Source organism: Lynx rufus, unplaced genomic scaffold, assembly GCF_022079265.1.
Source record: "Lynx rufus isolate CCGP_SWC_20201006 ecotype Redwood Valley unplaced genomic scaffold, mLynRuf1.p SCAF_11, whole genome shotgun sequence".
In the NCBI taxonomy this organism is placed as follows: Eukaryota; Metazoa; Chordata; class Mammalia; order Carnivora; family Felidae; genus Lynx; species Lynx rufus.
Genome location: NW_025814825.1, coordinates 42,489,733 through 42,507,030, shown reverse-complemented (window position 1 = coordinate 42,507,030; position 17,298 = coordinate 42,489,733). Strand labels below are relative to the sequence as shown.

The window sequence follows — 17,298 nt, the reverse complement described above, 5'->3', positions numbered from 1 at the left end:
CCTCTCTCTCAAAAGTAAACAAACATTAGGGAAAAAAGTATGAATTTCACCCAAATATACTGAATATCACTTAATAACTACATCAGTTTGGGGCACCTGGGTGGCTCGGTCAGTTAAGTGTCCAACTCTTGGTTTCACCTCAGGTCATGATTTCACGGTTCATGGGTTCGAGCCCACGTTGGGCTCTGCACTGACAGTGTAGGGCCTGCTTGGGATACTCTTTCCCTCTCTCTGCCCCTCCCCCTACTCATTCTCTTTCTCTCTCTCAAAATAAATGAACTTTAAAAATGTTTTAAAAAATAACTACATCAGTGGTTCAAGTTACAAAGCTTACTTTTAGTAACATTTTACTGGATTTTATTTCCCTCCAAGACATTACAAAATACATGCTTAAAAAAAAAAACAGGATGCAACACCGAAAAATATACTTCCTCCCCTAAAACTCACCATCAAGAGGCAGTCATTGCTAGTTAACATTTTGACAAATGTTCTTCTATTCTTGGCAGGGAAATGTATATATACAGGAGCAAGGAAATAAAAATTTTAAAGAAAAAAACCTAAGTGGCCCACACACTAGGATCATAAAAATATTTTACTGACTTGCTCGCAGCAGAAACTCACCCCCCACCCCCAACCAATCCCATGCCCCTGAAGTTTAATAATCCCTGGAGCAAGAAAAATCTCTCTGCTCAGAAATCAATTCTGCAGAGACCAAATTATTCCCGCCACACCTTAAATCAAGGAGTTATACTCCTGGCAAAAGGAAGCAAATCCTGAAGGAGATGAGCAAGCATGCTATCTTGTTCTAGCTGTTTTCAATATTACCTCTCCGAACCTGCTCAAATATTTCCATCTCTTGCATGATTCTCAGGGCCGCCTAAGCCCCAAATGCCAGTCTGCAGAGGCTCCAAGTTGAGTCAGCACATTGTTTTTACGATTGCAGATGGGCAAATGGAAAAACTGAGGCTTTGCACACTCCCATAAAGATCAGATGATGCCCTCAGTCTGTCTTTGCTAGCATGGGAAAACATTCTCCCTCTCAGATTACCAGCCCCTCACCCCACCCCCAACACCAAAAAAGAAAAAAAGAAAGAAAGAAAGAAAGAAAGAAAGAAAGAAAGAAAGAAAGAAAGAAAGAAAGAGTTTCATTTTCTTTTTTCTGGTTACCTGGTACCCAAAAACCTCAAGGTTTATACTAATGTTGGCAATATGAAATGCAGAGTGACCATATGCCAGGGTTTTCTCTAGTCTTTAAAAATGACCCAAAGGAAACCCTTGGTAAAATGGCCTGGAAAAGAAAGGCACTACAAAGCCCTTTAGATATTAAGCAAACACAGTCTTTTCTGCACTCACCTCCTAGCCCAAATCCCAAATCTGATACAAAGCTACTCTAAATATCAGGCAGATTAACTTTTAAACTCCAAAACTCCAGCCAGCTGTATTTTGGTCTCTTTGACACATTTCGTACAGCCTTTTTATTTCCTATATCTAATCTGAAATAGAAAAGTTCCTCTCTTACCAAATTTTCTAGAGAATAACATTGTCAATAACCGATAGTGGATTCTTCACTCTATATATATGAAAGTGGCAAATAAAAATGCCTAAAACTTTTGGGAATGCAAACTGGCACAGCCACTCTGAAAAACAGTATGGAGTTTCCTCAAAAAATTAAAAATAGAACTACCCTACAACCGAGCAATTGCACTACTAGGTATTTATCCAAGGGAAATAGATGTGCTGTTTCGAAGGGACACATGCACCCCAGTGTTTACAGCAGTACTATCGACAGTAGCCAAAATATGGAAAGAGCCCAAATGTACATTGATGGATGAATGGATAAAGAAAATGTGGTATATATATGCAATGGAGTATTACTCAGCAATCAAAAAGAATGAAATCTTGCCATTTGCAACTACGTGGATGGAACTAGAAGGTATTATGCTAGGTGAAATTAGTCAGAGAAAGACATACCATATGACTTCACTCATATGAGGACTTTAAGATACAAAAGGGAAGGGAACGTAAGGGAAGGGAAGCAAAAATAATATAAAAACAGGGAGGGGGACAAAACATAAGAGACTCTTAAATATAGAGAACAAACAGAGGTTGCTGGAAGGATTGTGGGAAGGGGGGATGGGCTAAATGGGTAAGCAGCTTAAGGAATTTACTCCTGAAATCACTGTTGTACCCTGTGCTAACTAACTTGGATGTAAATTATAAAAAAATAAATAAATTATAGAAAGAATAAATAAATTAATCAATATGCCTAAAATTTTAAAAGAAAATATAAAATTCACTACAATCAAATGAAACAAACATAAAATAACCCCAAAACACTCACATGTTTTTTAAAAAGCACTTTTATATATTTTAAGAGCAATTTGTCACCTCATAAATGAGTTCAGCAAAGTTGCAGGACACAAGATCAAAAACAAACCATATTTCTATTTTTAGCAATGAATAATCTTCAAAATTAAATAAATAAAACAATTCTATTTACAATAGCATCAAAAAGTTAAATTTATTCCTAAGTGTTTTAAATTTTTTTAATGTTTATTTATTTTTGAGAGAGAGAGTGTGAGCAGGGGAGGGGCAGAAAGAGAGGGAGACACAGAATCCGAAGCAGGCTCCAGGCTCTGAGCTGTCAGCACAGAGCCCGACATGGGACTCAAACTCATGAACGCTGAGATCATGACCTGAGCTGAAGTCGGACATTTAACCGACTAAGCCACCCAGGTGCCCCCTAAGTGTTTTAATAAAAAGACTGTAAATACACAAATCATTGTTGAAGGAAATTAAAGAAGACCTAAATAAATGGAAAGACATCACATATTCATGGGTGGAAGATTTAATACACAGCAATACTCCCAAAATTGGTCTACTGATTCAATGCAATCTCTATCAAAATTCCAGCTGCCTTTATGCAGAAACGGACACGATCTATGAAAAATTCATATGGAAATGTAAGGGATCTGGGGTGTATGGGTGGCTCAGTTGGTTAAGCATCTGACTCTTGATCTCAGATGATCTGCTGTGAGCAGAGAGCCTGCTTAAGATTCTCCCTCTCCCTCTCTCTCTCTCTCTCTCTGCCCCTCCCTCACTCTCGCTCTCTCTCAAAATCAACAACTAAACTTAAAAAAAAAAAGAAAGAAAGAAATGTAAGGTATCCCGACAACCAAAACTATCATGGAAAAGAACAAAGTTGAAGAAATTCATACTTCCCAATATCCAAACTTACTACAAAGCTACAAGAACCAAAACAGTGTGTCACTGACATACGTCTTCCTTATGATCTGTATAGATCAGTGGAACAGACATTAGAGTCCAGAAATACATCTCATGTTTATGGTTAAATGACTTGTGACAAGGATGCTAAGACAATTCAATGAAGAAAAAACAGTCTTTTCAACAAATGGTACTGGAACTACTTGATATCAACATACAAAAAGAGGAAGTTAGACCCCTACCTCAGACCATATACAAAAATTAACTCAAAATGGATTAAAAGCCCAAATATGGGAGCTAAAACTATGAAAATCTTAGACAAAAATAGAGGCATAAATCCTCATGACCTTGGATTAGGCAATGGTTTCTTAGATATGACAATAAAAACAAAATAACAAGAGAAAAAAGGGATAAACTGGACATCAAAATTAGAAATTTTCTGCTTTAAAGGTTACTACCAAGAAAATGAAAAGACACCTCCCAGAATGAGAGAAAAAATATTTGCAAATCATATATCTGATAAGTATATATGACACAGTATTCAGAATAAAGAATTCTTACAAGACAATAATAAAGACAAATAATCCAACTTAAAAATGGGCAAAGGACCTGAAGATATGCAAAGGGCCAATAAACATACGAAGAGATGCTCAACACCATTAGACATTAGGGAAATGCAAATCAAAACCACAATGAGATACTATTTCACACCTACTTGGGTGATTATAATAATTTTAAAAAATTATTCAATATAGTAACAAGGGTTGGCAAAGATATGGAGAAACTGGAACCCTAATACATTGTTGGTGGGAATGTAAAATGGTACATCCACTCTGGAAAACAATTTGGCAGTTTCTCAAACAGTTGAAAATAGCGTTACCATTTGACCCATCGTCCTGCTCCTATGTATCTATCTACACAAGAGAAATGAAAACATACGTTGACACAAAAACATGTATACCAATATTCACAGCAAATTATTTATAATAGTCAAAAGGTAGAAATAGCCTAAATGTCCATCAAGTGATAAATGGATGAACAAAATACAGTGTACATCCATAAAATGGAATATTATTTGACTACAAAAGGAATTAAATACTGATACATGCTACAACATGGATGAAACGTTGAAAACATTATGCTAAGTGAAAGAAGCTTAGACACAAAAGGCCACACTGTGTATGATTTCAATTAAGTGAAATGTATAGAACAGGCAAAGCCCTAGAAACAGAAAATAGCGTAATGGTTTCCAGGGAATGTAAGGAATGGGGAATGGAGAGTGACTGCTAACAGGTACAGGGTTTCTTTCTGGAGTAATGAAAATGTTCTGGAAGCAGACAGTGGTAATGGCTGCACAACCTTGTGAATACACTAAAAACCACCAAGTTATATGATATGTGAATTATATCACAATTAAAAAAAAAAACTTTAAATAACCATTGCTTCAGCAGTAAAATGTCCCTCAGGAGAAATGGAATAATATGATTTCCCTAATATGAGCAAAGGTTAGTTTTCCCAGTATCAAGATTCATAATGTTCAGCAGAATTGAATTTTTCCAGCTACTGTTATTGTACAAAGCTAACAATGAGATTTTTTGCAAAGACTGGCTATTATCACCCTATCCTAAAACATCAACTATTTTCCCTTTTTCCACGTTCTGTTTCAGTCCGTACACCTGAATATTTTTGTATGCCTATAATCCATGCAAAATAATCAATGTAAATTTTCCCATATTGCTGTGTGGCCTTCACCGTTATCATTAAATGGTTATAATTAGTTTACATCTAAAAATTTCTTAACTCCTTCCCTCCAAGCTCTGCCTTGAAGTGTTAGACATTTATTTCCAATTTTTCACTCTTTTTTTTTTTTTTTTAATTTTTTTTCAACGTTTATTTATTTTTGGGACAGAGAGAGACAGAGCATGAACGGGGGAGGGGCAGAGAGAGAGGGAGACACAGAATCAGAAACAGGCTCCAGGCTCTGAGCCATCAGCCCAGAGCCTGACGCGGGGCTCGAACTCCCGGACCGCGAGATCGTGACCTGGCTGAAGTTGGACACTTAACCGACTGCGCCACCCAGGCGCCCCAATTTTTCACTCTTTATAGATAACGTTGCAATACACGAGCAACATGAAACGCCAACATAGTTTTTTTCTTCTCTTGAATTATACTACTGAATTTAAGATTTCGGGGGGAGGGGGCTAATTACTGAACCATAAGGTAGGACATTGTAATGACTTCTGGTTGCCTTCCAAAAGTACCACAAATTTGCACCGCAATAAGCAACAAAAATTTGCTATGCTAGACATTACCATTTTTTAATGCTTTTGATATAATCAATATGAAAAGATTTTATCAAACTAATTTGAGATCTTCCTTTAAGTCCTCAAACTTCGGTCATTCAAGGGTTTCTAAAATCCACGAGCACTTGTTCTATCTCTTATAAACTTTGTTGTCTTTTTTGGTCACTTAGTCAAAGAGAATGAAGATTTTTATTATTATTATCATTATTATTATTATTATTGTTGTTGACACACATTACATTAGTTTCAGGTGTACAACACAGTGATTTGACAACTATACATAATGCTATGCTCCCCACAAGTGTAGCTACCATCTGTCACTATACAATGCCATCACAATACCACTGACTATGTTCCCTGAGCTGTACCTATTATCTCTGTGACTCATTCATTCCATAACTGGAAGCCTGTACCTCCCACTCCCCTCCACCCATTTTGCCTTCCCCCTTCAGCCCCCTCCCCTCTGGCAACCACCAGTTTCTTCTCTGTATTTATGGCTCTATTCCTGCTTTTTTGTTTGTTCATTTGTTTTCTTTTTTAGATTCAACATGTAAGTGAAACCATATGGTATTCGTCTTTCCCTGACTGACTTATTTCACTTAGCAAATCCATCCAGGTTGTTGCAAATGGCAAACTTTCATTCTTTTTTATGGCTGAGTAACAGTCCATTGTATGTGTGTCTCCTTTATCTATTCATCTATCAATGGACACACGGGCTACTTCCATATTAGCTACTGTAAATAATGTTGCAATAAACATAGGAGTGCTTATATCTTTCAAATTAGTGTTTTCATTTTCTTTGGGTAACTACTCCGTAGTGGAATTACTGGATTATATGGAAATTCCTTGTTAATTTTTTGAGGACCTTCCATACTGTTTTTCACAGAGGCCACATCAACTTGCATTCCCACCAAGAGTGCACACAGGTTCGTTTTTCTCCACATCCTCACCAACACTTGTTATTTCCTGTCTTTTTGATACTAGCCAGGATGGAGACATTTTTTAATTCAGTGTGCTTACTCTACGGAGGGTAGAACATGTAATTGATTGTTCTGTTTTCCTTCAAAATATGTACACACGTGGCTATCTTGCCCAGTAACAGCAACTGTTAGAAAAGAGACAGAGCCTGGAATTCAATCACAATAAAAAAACTAACACACAAACAAACAAACCTACGATGATGAGCTCCTTTCAAGATTTGGTCATCCATAACAACTATGAGCACAGATGGCTCAAGGTGTCTCCTGACTGGCACTACCCAGTCGAGAGAAAGACCAAGAACGATGAAGAGTCTACAAAATCATCATGACAAAAATAATGGTTAACTGAGCACTAAGTGCCAGGTGCCACTAGAAGCATTTTTACATTCATTACCACATTAATTCTTACTAAGCACCTTATGAGTCAGAAAATATCCCATTTTACTGTGGAAAAAACAGAGGCTTAAAGAGAGTAAGTTACTTGTCCAAAGTAGATCCAGGAAGAGAACATTTTTCTTAACCTTTGCATTAGCAAGTGGTATCTTCCCCGCAGGATGTAAATTCAGAGACAGAAATATTCCCACCTAGGTCTGACAGCAAGGGGCGGGAGGTGGTTAAGTACGAAGAAATGAGGAGTTCCCCATCATTACAGCAGTGTTTACAATCAGTGGTAGCACTAACATAAAACAGGGGAAGACTCGGCACCCCCATTTTCCCCATCAACCCCTAAGCCAACCTAATAAGCATATCATGTACAGTGGGTGCTTGTTACTAGTCCCCCAGCTCCCCCTTCCAAAGTGTGCTACCCCTAAATTCCCTCTGCGTAAGCATTCCAGAGTTGCCAGCGTATGTGCTGTTGAAAGAAAGAATACTTCTTAGTGTCTCTCTTTTTCTTGTTTTAAGATTTTATATATATTTTTTACGTAATCTCTACACCCCAACGTGGGGCTCAAACTCACAATCCCGAGATCCAGCCAGCAGCCCTGGTGTCTCTCTTTTTCAATGTTGGTAGGATCAGGATTTCTGGTTTGTGTTTGGAGAAAAAGCAGGTGAACAGGTAATATTAAAATAAATCATATTCAATCCTAGTCATCCATTTCCATGTATTGAGTTTAATAAACATTCTTTATATTCCAAGCAAAGCTTACTGGAATGGAAGTTTACTACCAGTTACATATATGCGTTTAGAAGATAGGGCCCCTTAGAAAGAAATATACTACTTTAAACAGAACTAAAGTAAATATCTAATTGGATTCCAGAGGTTTGTTTTTTAAAGTCGAAGTATTTAAAGAACAAATAAAACCATAAATATTAGGTTGGCTCAGTCTATTTTGTGGGTTTTCCTGGTTAATGATATTTTAAACTGTGTTTAGATTTGCTAATAATTAATATTAACTGGTCCCTCCCAGTAGTTTGGAATGTTTCAAAATGTAAATAATTCTGGGCCCTTTGTGAGGAGAGGCAGGTAGTGTGTAATCCCCACAAAAACCAAGAGAAAAAGCAGAATGAGGTCCTTCCATGTTTTGTCCAAACCATACTAAATGAGAGCTAGTATTCACTTACAGTGTCTCCTGGCCTAAAAAGTTCCATGGTCCTATTATCACAAATAACCTTCTCAAAACAGGCATGACTTTCTGTAAGAACTTAACTTATATTATTTTTTTTTCAACGTTTATTTATTTTTGGGGGGACAGAGAGAGACAGAGCATGAACAGGGGAGGGGCAGAGAGAGAGGGAGACACAGAATTGGAAACAGGCTCCAGGCTCTGAGCCATCAGCCCAGAGCCCGACGCGGGGCTCGAACTCACGGACCGCGAGATCGTGACCTGGCTGAAGTCGGACGCTTAACCGACTGCGCCACCCAGGCGCCCCTTAACTTATATTATTTTTTAAAAAAATTAAAAAAGGACACAGAGGACAGATAGATGCACGAATGGGACACATACCTCAAGTGCCCTGATGAATATTTCAAAGGGAAATTTACAGACCTATACTGTGAACAAAAATGAAAAGAGCCAAAAAAGTTTCACCCTAAAGTCCCAAATCCAATCTTCATTACTCTCATAGAAGAAACAACCAAAAAGAAACCACATCATTCATGGATATCCAAAATGAGTTAACTCAAAAGAAACACCTTATATTTAACTAGTGAGACTTGAAGCAATCTCAATACCCATTTCTTTTTTTTTATTTTAGTTTTTATTTATTTTGAGAGAAGGAGAGAGCACAGGTGCAAGTAGGGGAGGGGCAGAGAGAGAGAGAGAGAGAGAGAGAGCGCACTAATCCCAAGCAGGCTCCACGCCATCAGCACGAAGCCCAATGCGGGTCATGATCCCACCAACTGTGAGATCGCAACCTGAGCAGAAATCAAGATTTGGACACTCAACTGAATGAGCCACCGAGGTGCTCCAATACCCATTTCTTAAAATACTCTCCTAGTCTGACCTCAGCAGAGTAAAAAACTCAATCAAAGTGGGGCGCCTGGGTGGCTCAGTTGGTTGAGCATCTGACTTTGGCTCAGGTCATGATCTCACGGTTCGTGGGTTCGAGCCTTGCATCTGACTCTGTGCTGGCAGCTCAGAGCCTGGAGCCTGCCTCGGATGCTGTGTCTCCCTCTCTCTCTGCCCCTCCCCCACTTGCACTTTGTCTCTCTCTCTCTTTCTCTCCCAAAAAATAAACATAAAAATCAAACAAAGCAATAAATTAACATAAAATGAGCTCACACGTTCAGATTTATTTTCTGTGTAACAAAATGCCTATCAAAGATGGCTTGAATCCAGGATGTCAAAAAATATTGACATCAATATCACAGGGCAAAAACCAATGGCAAACCTGAATATTTGTTTTTTCAAGGATGCAGCCACCTTTAACTCTGACCAGAATACCTTTAACTTGGGACCAGAAGGCCTGCCAGATGGAGTGGGAAGCACTCCAGTCTAGAAACAGGAACGTGGATTCTGGTCATGTTGATGCTACTGGCTAGGTGGGTAGCCCTAAGCAAGTCACTTAACTTTCTTTCCTTCTCAGGGTTTACTTTCCCTATTTACAAGGTTGACTAGACCAACATTTTAGAAATTCACCTAATCATAGGGTAACTGTTAACAATATGCATTCCAAGGCTCCTTCCCTAGATTTTGGTTCAGGATATCTCTGAGTGAGGCCTAGGACCTTATTCTTAATAAGTGATCCAGGGGTGCCTGAGTGGCTCAGTGGTTAAGTATCCAACTCGTGGTTGCGGCTCAGGTCATGATCTCATGGTTCAGTTCGAGCCCCACGTTGGGCTCCACGCTTCAGTGCGGAACCTGCTTGGGACTCTTTCTCCCTCTCTCTCTGACCCTCCCCTGCTCATGCGCTCGCTCTCTCTCTCTCTCTCTCTCTCAAAATAAATAAATAAACAAACAAAAAAAAAAGTGACTCAAGTAGTTCTTATCATTTGGTAAGTTTCACAAACACTGGAGGAGACGATCCTCAAGCTGCCTGCCTTCCACCTCCGATTCTATGCTATCTGGATATTTCAGACTGATGATCTAAAAACACACAAAACTATAATAGTTTAACATTGTTACTGTACAAAATTAATAAACATACAAGATCAAAGAAGCAAATATATCCACCCACCCATCCCTGACATCATTCATACCTTTAAACACGAATAAAAACATCCTCCTCCATTCTAGGCAAGCAGAACACTTTCTTGGGTGAACAAAACGTTTTCAACATTAAACTCTCAGCACACCGATATGGCAAGACTTGTGTTAGAGGAAGAGAGAACGGCTTAAGCTAAAGTTTTAAGTGAAAACTACACGTTACACTCTACTCTTGCCCTGCGAGAGCATTACCTGCTCCCAGGTAAGATGCTACCTGCTCCCAGCTAAGAAAAAGCTACACGGAAGCCTGGCTAAGTCCCTAGGAGCTATTAAACTGCATTCTCTGCAGTACTGGAATGCAATGGTGACAAAGCAAAAGGAAAAAACAAAACAAAACAAAACAGCAACAACCGGTTACTAATTCTTCATATTGAACCCCAGTACAATCAACTGAGTGGCCAAGAGTTCACGATGTCTTATAAGGAAGGTTTGGTCAGGTCAATGGAGAACCCCTTGTGTCCTTTCGGCATACAAAGGTAGCAACCTTCAATTTAGCTTTTCTTCCCTCTGAACTATTTTGCTTCAGTTTTTCTGGAATTCTCAGAATCTCCTCATAAGGTTCACTTTTATTCTCTTATTTAGGATCATAAGTAACTGTGAAAGTAACAAAAGAGAAAGAGAAAGACTGCAAGGAGCACAGAGGGGCAGAGTTGTAAACGACGCGCATTAGCAATTAATTATTATACAGGTGGCATTTACAAAACTGCAAATAAAATCAAGATTAAACCACAAAACTGAGTTTGAGTCATTCTTGCAACAGAAGCAGATAAGAAACAAGAATGAAACATGACTATATAGTTCAGCTATTAGAGAAACAGCTGTAGAGTATTCCATTAAGTCCATTATAATGTATAACTAGCATATTATTGCAGTATAAAACATTTTCAAAATGAAACTCGATGCTTTGCATGGAAATAGAATTCTTTAGATTTAGGGTCACACGGGCCAAAAAACTGATTTTGTTTCAATGGCAAGTGGGGAAGCCAACTGTTATGTACAACATCACAGAAGCACGAGGTTAAAAGCCACGTATATGTTTAAATACATTTCTGTGTCTGTTGCCCAACAAGCTCTGAAGCAAAATGTTTTGACAAAAGAGCAAACTTCACACTCAAAACAGAAATGTAAGATCAGAATCAAGGGGACCAGCGTAACGGTTAAGCATAGGGTGGCTAAGAGCCCGAGTCTGGCTGTCACACAGACCTGAGTTAAAACCCAAATCAACAAATTGCTGTGTGACCTTGAACAAATCTTGTAACCTAAGCCTCAATTTCTTCATTTGCAAAATGGAGAAAATGCTCTGCTCGGCCATTATGAGATTTAAACAAGGTAATTCAGGTAAACCATTCAGCCCTGTACCTGGCACAGTAAATAAATAATAAGCTAACTCTAAAATTAGTGTAATTACTGTCTTCCAACCTCAAGGAAAGCTAAGAGTTTCCAGGTGGCCAGGCAAATAGTTCTAATCAGTAGAAAGAAGACATTCACATACACTTCTATAAAGGTAGCTTTTCATTTCTTTTCACATTGAGAACCTTACTTCTCCTCAGTAAAGCATAACTCCCACCAATGATGTACAGCTCTATTAAGGAAAGACTTCAGTGCAGACGTTCTTAGTTGGGAAGGGCAATTTTCAATGAGATCTGGACTAATGACCTAACAGTTTGGGAGTTGCGGTTGGTATTGTTAGGAGAAAGAGGGAAAAAGAGAAAGAAAAAGGCTTCAGACCATCCCACACACCATTATTCAATGGAGAAAAAAAACAATAAAGGTTAACTGTTCACGTTACTTCAAACTGAATTAGAAAATAAAGAAAACAGTATCTGGTGAAATATTTTAACTCAGAGGGAAGAAAGAACTAACACAGCTGTTAGTAAGGTGAAAGCGGCCAAACTCCTCAAAAAAAAGATCAAGAAAGGGAAGGTGAAAAGTAAGTTGTTCCTACCGTGTAAGTAACAAACACCCACTCTATCCTTTAAGACTATGGCCGAAATTTCTCATTGGCAACCAACTGTCTTAGCCTGCTCTTCCAAATATGCCACTGACTTAGGCATACCTTTAACCTGTACTCTCTTCTTAACCAAATACATCACTCTGGTTAAGGACAAAAATAAAGTCCTGGGCACTATTTTTCAAAAACGCATGGGAAAATACTAGGAATTCTGTTATCTAAAGGTACTGTGAGAGGTAACGTTGGGGAGAAAAGGTTCCTCCTGAAATAATAAACCAAAGGGAATAAGCAGGAATATTGCTCAAGGACAACCAAAAACAGGTTTCAAAATAATGCAAATTTTGAAATTTTGGGGTAGGAGCAAGATCAATGAGTTGCAAGGTGAAGCGCTAAAGCCTCCAAGGGAAAAAAAAAAGATACAGAAGTGAAGAAAGGCTTCAGCAGGGAGGACACACTGGTGTTTCAATCCATCAGCAGATGTGCAAAAATTTCGAATAAAAAAAACCCCATAGAATAAATTATCTGTCTCAATGTTCCAAAATTTAGCCATAGGAAGAAAATTAAGTATTTCAGAGGCATTTTCAAGCACCGCAAGGTATCTTTCTGTACTAGAGATGTTACTGCAAAATGAAAGAAGAGATTGGTCAGATGCTCTAATTAACAACTCAGCAGTGAAGGGATAATGACACCCCCGAAAAGAAGCTCTGTCACCTAGAGATAATGGACATTTTCTTTTTACTGTTTAAGAATCCAGAAGAATCTCCCTCTGCTTTTAAATGCAAATTACCCATCTCTGAGGCACATTCTGCTCTATTCCTTTATCTGAAAATTACTGCAATGTGATCCCGTTCCAGAGAGGACACCATTCAGCCAGGAAAATGGAATTAGGGCAACCACACGCGCTCTGGGGATGTTCAGATCACCACGTCCAGTGAGCTGTCACCACCTACACACGGCCTTTTTCAGTGGAGAGACCGCTATGAGGGCTCAAAATTCTATCTGAAGAAGGAAAACTTAGTTTTGAGGACTATCAGGTCATTAAAGGTTACATACACTTTTTCATACCTGCACTAGCACCATAGCAATGAAACAGTTCGGCAGCCCTTGGTCTTCAAAAAACCATGTTATTTACTGGAAACTCTCTTTAAAGACAGAATGTCGGTAGTAACAGTATAAGGTGCTATTTGCCGGTTCATTACAATGGTCAAACAAACAAAAAATACCATCACGCAAGAAAGGTGAGCACATCAGACTGTGCGCTTCTCTTCCATGTTAAAACTCCCTCTAGAATAGTAAACACTGACTTGGAAGAAACACTTCAACTTAAAATATCAAGAGATCAAGGTTAAAAAGAACACTTTTAAACCAGAAAAACTGGAGAAATAAATAAACCACAATAGAGGGAGTCATCCCATTGTTAAAGGTTCAAGATTTCCGCCCAAACCACATGTGGTTTTATTCGTCAGATGAATATAAACAAACAGTGAAGAAAGCCAGGCAAGATAGCCTCATAAAAGTTTAACTTACCTCTAGTCTTTCCAAGTTATATATTAGTAACTAACTTTACTTTTTAAAAAACCCTGTTTCCTAGCTAAGTAAGTTACATCCAAATGACTGAATCTTTTTGGTGATACCTGGCTGACCCCATGCCCTATTCTCAAAGGCAGACCTCAATCTGCCCCACAGCTGGCCCGACAACCGGGAACAAAAACTGAAAATGCACTTCCAATCTCTGAAACATCGGTGAATGTTTAAGGAGGAGGAAAAAGACTGTGTTGAGTTTAGAAAAGCTATTCAAATGTTTTCCAAATGCCTGAGATAAGTACATGTCAACCAGATGGCACAGCATGGCATTAGCTGGCCCTTACTTGCATCTACCCACTTAGAACCCCGGTGATGAATGCCGCAAACCCCTCAAGCCCAGAGGGCCGGCAGTATCATGCACAGAAAATCGAAAGCCTGCGTTTTGAAATGTGAACAAGAGAATGACGGTAGTCTTGGGCTTTTAAAAAACCTAGAAGCGCTTCCTAGTTCAATCCATCCCCAAATCCATGCCACCCTTTCAACTTTGCAATTAAGAGAGAGGAGAAATTCCGGTCAACTCGCCTTGGGGGGTTGGTCTGAGGGTAGAGGGCTCAAGTAGGGAGGAGGATGGAGAGAGAAAGAGCAAGCCAATGAAAGATACCAAAATTTCCCACCTTTCTTAAATTCTTCCAGCATAGCGTCCAACTTGGTGTCATTGAAAACAAAGTGCAAGGGGTGGTTATAAAATTTAGTGATGGTTTTCAGGGGAGTACAGTCATCTGGATCCACGAAGGCCAAGTCTTTGACAAAGAGGAGGTCCACGATGTTGGAGCGCTCCCCCTCAAACACTGGAATACGAGTGTAGCCGCTCTCCATGATCTCCGACATGGTGTTGAAGTCCAGAATGGCTTCGCCGGTGATCATGAAGCAGTCCCGGAGCGGAGTCATCACGTCCTCCACTGTCTTGGTGCGGAGCTCCAGCGCCCCTTGGATGATGTTCAGCTCCTCCTTAACGAGGTCGTTGTAGGGGTCGGTGACCCGGAGCATCTCCAGCAGTTTTTCCCGGTTATAGACAGTACCTATCTCCTGGCCCAGGACGCAGTCCAGCAGCTTGCTAACCGGGTAAGAAGCGGGGAAGGTCATCATCATGAAAAACTTGGTAAGGAAGATGGTGTTGGCCCCTACAGCCAGGCCGTGCCGGGAGCAGATGGCCTGGGGCACGATTTCCCCGAAGATGACGATGCCGATGGTGGAGACCACCACCGCCACGAGGCCGGAGCCGGCGATGTCGTCGAGCAGGATCGTGAGCGTGGTGTTGACCAGCACGTTGCCCAGCAGCAGTGAGCACAGCAGGTAGTTGCCCTGCCTGCGCACGGGCTCGATGCGCTTGGCGTAATTCTTCTCCTTCTCGGTGCCGCAGTTCTGCACGATGCGCAGCTCCATCGGGTCCAGGGCCATCAGCCCCAGGTTGAGGCCGCTGAACATGCCCGACAAGCACAGGAGCAGCGAAATGAAGATCACCTGCAGCCAGAAGGGCAGCAGAAACTTCTTCTCCTCGCCCACTATCATCTTGGTGTCCTCGCCGTCGTGATAAATCCAGGTGGTCTCGGCCCACGGGGGCGGCGGGAGCCCGGCCACCCCGGAGCCGCCCTTGGCCCCGACGGCGCCACTTGCGGACCCCGGGCCGCCGGCGCCCAGGGCTGGCGTGGAGAGCGATGTGCACAGGTAATAGGACTTGCTCTTCTCCATCTTGCGCAGCGGTTTGATCTCGATCTCAATGATGCCCGATGTACGGCGGTTGAGAATGATGTGGGGCAAGATGATGATATCTGAGGTGCGGATGCCGCAGCGCTGGGGGCCGCTGTCCGGCTCTGGCGGCGCGGGACCCCCCAGCCCGCGCTCGCCCGGGCTGTGGCGCCGCCGCTCGTGCTCGGTGAAGGCGATGCGGGACCACGTCTCGTTGTTGATGTTCTGCCCGTACACCCGCAGCTTGACCCGGGTCCGCTCGCTCACTCGCAGCGCCCCCCCTTCCATGAACGACACGTCGTTCGTGTCCTCCAGCCGCAAGCCGATGATCACCGTCTCCTCGTTCTCGCCCGCTGCTGCGCAGCCGCCCGCGCCGCAGCAGCAGCTCAGCAGTAGCAGCGGCAGCAGCCGCCCGGCCGCCGCCTGCAGGACCCCCCGGCCGCGGGCGCTGAGGCTGCGGCGCGCCGCCATCTTCCAAGTGGGCAGTGCGGCGGCTGCCTGCCCGCCCGCCATCTTTACTTCGGGTTCACAAGCGCCACAGCCAATCATAGGGTGGCTGCTCCAGCTGCGGCTTCATCCTTCCCACCCGGCGGCGCGAGCGCAGGCACCGGCCCCTGGGCGAGATTGCAGCGGAGCGTCCGCACACACCGTTCGGCAGTCCGGCTCCCTGACTGACACTGACTCGGCCTGGGCTAGCGGAGGAACCTGGACACTCGAGGGAGGGGGAGAAGGGAGGGGGAAGCGCCAGCGGCTCCCGCGAGAGGCAGCCAAGGCAGCCAATCACGAGCGGGTGCCTGCCCTCCCAGCCAGGGGGCAGGAATGGGGGCGTGGCCATGAGGGGAGCCGCGGACCAATGACAAGGTAAGTGGGTGGGGCAGTGAAGGCCACCGTCCCCCTCAGCACGCCAAGTTTCCAACTGAAAGGCGCGTGACTCTTGTGTATGTGCGAGGGGAGGAGGTGTGGCCAGCTAGAGCCCGAGAGCCAGTCACAGATGAGAACTGTACGAAAGGGGGCGGGGCCCTCAGACTGGCTGCCAATGAAAAGGGGCCGTCTGTGGGTCTGGTACTCCCTGAGGGGCCTCGGTAGTAGATGCCCGCACCTGGGTAGGCAGTGTTGGGCTAATATCCTGGGGCGCTAGGCGGTCCGTTTTCGCTGCTCTGCATTGCAAGCTCCCGCAGTGCCCAAAGCTCGTGCGGAGAGGGCTGCCCCCGGAGCGCGAAAAACCGACTAGGAAGGGCTTAAGCTGCCCATTTGCCTGAAAAGCCGGGACAGCGGCCGCGCCACTCTCCTCTACTTGTGCGCGCCGCTCGGCCCAGGATAAGCGGTGGCTCGGTGGCCCCAGTACCTATCGACCCGCTTTTTCTGGAGCCTCACTTCTCCCTAGGGGGGGAATGCTCTCACTCTGCCGCTTGTGGTAAGGTAGCACCACCTGCCGGCCACATGGGTACCCTGCAAGGCTTCCAAGTCTGCAAACCCCAAAAGCTGTGCCAGAGGTGGGGAGGTTATAGGGAAGCAGTTTCCCCCACCTTTCCGAGTTGTAAGAATCTCTTCCCTGTGCCACAAAGCTATAGTAATCAAAACAATAGGTAATCGCGTGAAAAAGGCACATCGATCAAAGGAATGGAATAGAGAACCCAGAAATGAACCCACACATATATGGTTAATTAATTTAGGACAAAGGAACCAAGACTATACAATGTGGAAAGGACAGTCTCTTCAATGAATGGTGTTGGGAAAACTGGACAGCTACATACAAACGAATGAAACTAAGCCACCATCTTACACCATACACAAAAATTAACTCAAAATGGATTAAAGACTTGGATGAAATTCCGAGAAGAAAAGGTGACAAGCTCTTTGACATTGGTCTTAGTGATTTGTTTTTAATTTTGGATCTGACCCCAAAGGCAAGGTAAACAAAA

At 42.4% G+C, this 17,298-nt stretch overlaps 1 protein-coding gene across 1 annotated transcript in view; it reads right to left on the bottom strand.

Moving 5' to 3' along the window:
• CNNM2 (cyclin and CBS domain divalent metal cation transport mediator 2) overlaps positions 1-16,056 on the bottom strand; it is a 149,005-nt gene extending 132,949 nt beyond the window's left edge. The window contains exon 1 of the mRNA XM_047073389.1: positions 14,305-16,056. Coding sequence (XP_046929345.1) covers positions 14,305-15,925 — 1,621 coding nt within the window. The 5' untranslated portion in view covers positions 15,926-16,056. The remainder of the gene's footprint in view (positions 1-14,304) is intronic.
• Positions 16,057-17,298: the final 1,242 nt, after the last annotated feature.